Here is a 4,657-nt window from a genome sequence, read left to right as displayed (position 1 = left end):
AAAAAAAGGATCGAACCCACGATCTTATACACTTGCAAGTTTTATTCATTACCAATGGTACTATTTTATTTATTCAAAATAGAGAGACAATTGGAAGTGTATGAAATGTAGGCAAATATTTGTTATACAACTAATTTACAGTAAAGCAAAATAAATTAATATTAAAAGGTTAGTGTAAATAAACCAAAAAGTGTATAAAGCCCAAGTTTAAAGATAATTTAAATGTCAGAAACGAGGTGGGCAAATTTTGGGGTATGACAGGTAGCCCCCAGAGTAGGAAGGTTGTTTCCGAACTAGATCAACATATTGTTGTGTTCTTTACTTTTTGCCCTATTTTATCTGCTGTCATATACTTGTTCATAATTGTTATAGTGCTCATATATTGTGTCGTGACATTTCATTCGACATCTTATATCTGATACCAGAATTTCACCCACCGCGTTGAAAAGATTTCTTATGACACCTATATCCCATTGTTTCGCAGTAGTCATCATAGGATTTTTTTACAGAAATATGGTAAACCTCTTTTTGCTACGGACCTCCTAAACTATCATCACTACCCCTACGAGGCCAAGGTTCCTGCATAAGCCTAATATGGCTACCATCACCAATACTGCACATGCACCCTAGAGTTAGTACCTCCCAAGATTTCCAAATACTCCTCCAAACAAAACTCGGGTTATAAACAAGAGTCTAAGAAGGAATTATTAGGGAAGTACCTTGCTTTGAAAATTCTAGATACAAGCGCATATGTTTTTTAGAGTAAGGACCAACCTTGCTTATCGACCATGGCCATGTTAAATGCTTTAAAGTCCTGAAAGCCTAAACCTCCCTTCTCCTTAGAACAGGATAACTTTTCCCATGTCATCCACCGTATTCCTCCACCATATTTCCCACCTCCACACCAAAATGCATTCAAAATTCTTTCAATGTCATTGATTACCGTCTCTGGTAGAATATAGAGCTCATAATGTATGAACGAATATTCTGCAGGACAAATTTGATCATATCTTCCTTACCCGCTTTAGATAGAGACCTTCCTTTCCAAGAATTAATCTTATTCCAGATTCTATCCTTAATTTAAGAGAATGTAGCATGCTTGCTTCTACCAATCATAGAAGGTAAACCTAGATTCTGTCCCGTTCCTAACACATGTCGAACTCCCATAATACTCGCGAGATCCTCCTGAGCTGGCTTGGATAAATTACGATTTTTAAAATCCTTCTGATAAACATTCTTTATATTTTTAATGTATGAAACTTTATCCCTTTAGAATGATTGTGTTTTGTGAACAACTTTTGTGAATATTCTTATTAGCTCTCTTTTATGTTATCGTCCTTTTTGCGCATTCGATTTTTTTTTTTACTTTTTTAAACCCTAGGTGGAAAATTTTCCTTTTAAGAGAATAAAAAAGAGTAATTTGTTGTTACAATAAAAATTTAAAAGTATTCATCTTCATGATTTAGTCAATTTATTAATTTTTACTTTTTATTTGTGTTGGAATTTATATATTTTTCTCAATTATAAAGCTTTTATACTAGGAAATATCAAAACTTATTTAGTAAAACAATCACAGAGTAGGACATCTACAATCCTGCGCATCGTCCATGTCTTAATCTAGATTTTATTATGATGAGTCAAGATCAATATTCTTAAATTTATTCCACTCATACACGCTGCACATTAATCAATCGCAATAGATCTGATGGTGAATGCAAGTAATATTAGTCACAAAGACTATGACTAAAAGTATTTTATAAACAAATATTTTAGAGTTAAGAAGCAACAAAGATATAACTTTGTATTCTTTATTGGCATATATACACATGATTTTTTTATCTAAAATGTTCATTATCAAAGGGTTGTTGTTGCACAACTAAAATAGAAAATGTAAAATCTGATGTTGCTAAGAGGTTCCCGATAGGCCCAAGCTCAGGAAGTTCACACCATTCTGTCAATCCCAAAGTACATGGCGAATTTGGTATATGATGTCTACCAACTATAACTAAATTAAAATCATTTCCCATCATACGAATGACTTGTGTTGTTCCTTCACCATCTTCTACAACTTCCTCCTTAAAATAAACCTTGTCTTTAAGGTTACTTGTATACCTTATATGTTCCATCATATCAATATAAGGACTCTTTACGTTATAATTTTTTTGTTGCCTTTTGAATCTCACCCAAATCACAGTGAGTCTTACATTCGGATGTTTGGCGATACGCATACCACAAGCCAACGCCTCTTGATCATCAGCGCCTCCTAAGAATATCATAGCAATTTTACAAAAACATTTTTTGTGTATAACTACTAAATTTCCACTCATTTGGCTTCGGTCGATTAAGACACCAATTGAACATGGAGCTTTGTTTAGTACTCTTTGGTTCACAAACCTAATTGAAGCATTGGAAACTTCAACATTTCCATTCATTGACAATTGTTTGTGAAATGGCACAATCAAAATGTTTGATTTTGTATCCATTGCCATGTAACATATATCATCATGCATGCTAGAATATGGTGCAATTGCTGTAAAAAGTTGCAATGTGACACATTCTTTGTTATGTAAAAGAAACTTATTAAACACATTGCTCACATTTTGAGTTGAGGTATCTTTATAAGCATTTGAGTTATGAGCATACTCATTTTTTGTACTAATTGAAGCTGCTCTGCCTGATAATTCCATGAGATGTAGAACAAAGACTGAAATAGGTGAAGTGTTTGTAGGATTTGTGGCTTGAAGAAGGTTAATCATTGGATAAACATTTTCTTCATTGTGAATGCATACAAGTACTCTGAAATCAAAATCTCTTTCAGAGTCTTTAATTGTTCTTCTCATATAGGTTTTGTATCTCCTTGAAGGGTCATATATGTAATAAACAATTAAAGTCGCAGATCCTGTTATCGCCACCATTGTATATATCATTAGTGTGAATGGAAGTTCACCTATATCCTGTTAATACAAATAACTAGTTTATTTTTCAATCATAATATTTATAAAAATTTATGTTACGAAGATAAATAAATAAATATGAAAAAGAGTCATATATTCAGATACGAAGAAAGGAAGTACCTTACTATATAATAATTTGTTGAACATACAAAGATCCATTAGACCTTTGCAACACATGATTAGAGCCAAAGCAAAAGAATCCCAAAATTCAATATGAAAATGAAGTGATGGTAATATGGTTCCAACAAACTTTCCCACGTACACTGCAATTATAACAACCTCCATGTAACATGTTTTTGACCCTACTATTTTAGGAACACTTGTCCTTAAACCACTAATAGTACAATAAGCCGGTACGATCAAAGTAGAACCAATGATATCAAGTTTTTCAGCCAAAATAGAACCTAAAGGAGGACCATCAGGCAAAATCACACCGAACCAAAAGGCAATCATAAAAGTAGGTTGTCCCACAATCATTCCAGAGAACCCAATAAACAGAATTATACATAATATCGACAAGAAATGGCCTTGCGTCATGTGACTTCCCTTCCGATCACGGTTAGATATCCATATAACCAGTGGTCTTAAAAAATAATATACAAACCCAAAATAAAAAAATGTTATAGCCTTCTCTAAAATATTTTGATATGATTTGTCTTGCATAACTTTAAGTCCAGTTAGTATGATAAAATACATTATCAACATACATACATCACTAACCATTGATGTTGATAATGCCATTCTTCCAATTTCTGAACTTAGAATGTTCATTTCACTTAACAAGTTACTTATAACTGGAACTGAGGTTAATGACCCAAAAAATATTAAACTTGGAATACCATGTTTTTCAGGTCCTAAAGGTGATATCATTTCAACAGTATTTAAAACTAAAAATCCAAATACTATAGCAGATATATGGCCAAAAACTCCAATTATTATTGCACGTTTTTCAATCCTCATGATTTGCTTATAATTTATTTGCACTCCCACCTTAAAGAAATAAATAATCATTCCGAATTCTGCAAATGTTGAAAGTATCATTATGCTTGCAGCTGGAAATAACATCTCAAAACTTTTATTGTGTCGACCTAACAGTAATGGACCAACTATAATACCAGCCTGGTAAGATAAAAAATTATTAATACAATGATGGTGAAAAAGGGTAGATAAACCATATATGTTAATTATGTTTGAAGGAATAACATTACCATAATTTGTGCAATGAGAAGAGTTTGATGGAAAGGGCTTAACAAGAAATGGGTAAATCTACTAAGACAGAACATAATAATAAGTTGAACTACTAGAACGGATGTGGTTGCATTAAGGGGATTATCTCCATACCACACACCCTTGTTTGCGTCTAATGCAATGTATTGACAAGCTAATTTTGTATTATCAATCATTCCATATGAAGTCAATTGATCTAGTCTTTTAATTTTTGCTTCTTCCATATTTTCTTTTGATTAATGAAAGATAATCATCTAAATGATTAACCAAAAAGATACCCTCAAACCTAAATAAGAACAGTGAAAATTTACTATAGAGAATTAAAACAATTTTGATCATGGGTGAAGAAGGAAGTTAGAAGCTTAATGGTTGCAAAGTAACAATTATTTGTATCCGATAAAGTTGAGTAGCTAAATATAGGAATTCCTAACAAAGATAAAATTTTCTTATTTTTTGTTTCCTTTAATAAAAATAGG

General features: G+C 32.2%; 1 protein-coding gene across 1 annotated transcript; it reads right to left on the bottom strand.

Moving 5' to 3' along the window:
• Window positions 1-1,835: 1,835 nt before the first annotated feature.
• LOC131658459 (cation/H(+) antiporter 14-like) lies at window positions 1,836-4,405 on the bottom strand. The gene is made up of 3 exons (XM_058927751.1): window positions 4,163-4,405; window positions 3,075-4,073; window positions 1,836-2,954 (listed from the first exon to the last, which is right to left on the bottom strand). The coding sequence occupies exons 1-3, from the start codon at window positions 4,403-4,405 to the stop codon at window positions 1,836-1,838; spliced, it is 2,361 nt and encodes a 786-aa protein (XP_058783734.1).
• Window positions 4,406-4,657: the final 252 nt, after the last annotated feature.

The sequence above is a fragment of the Vicia villosa genome, linkage group LG3, assembly GCF_029867415.1.
Source record: "Vicia villosa cultivar HV-30 ecotype Madison, WI linkage group LG3, Vvil1.0, whole genome shotgun sequence".
In the NCBI taxonomy this organism is placed as follows: Eukaryota; Viridiplantae; Streptophyta; class Magnoliopsida; order Fabales; family Fabaceae; genus Vicia; species Vicia villosa.
The sequence above is the reverse complement of the archived record's forward strand: the minus strand, read 5'-3'. Positions and strand labels throughout refer to the sequence as shown.

Excerpts from the sequence above, each read along its gene's own strand:
- LOC131658459 (XM_058927751.1), bottom strand. The coding sequence starts at position 4,405 with ATGGAAGAAGCAAAAATTAAAAGACTAGATCAATTGACTTCATATGGA. Across the intron at positions 4,074-4,162 it reads TTCTCATTGCACAAATTATG|GCTGGTATTATAGTTGGTCC; the intron begins GTAATGTTATTC and ends TTATCTTACCAG. Across the intron at positions 2,955-3,074 it reads ACAAATTATTATATAGTAAG|GATATAGGTGAACTTCCATT; the intron begins GTACTTCCTTTC and ends TTGTATTAACAG.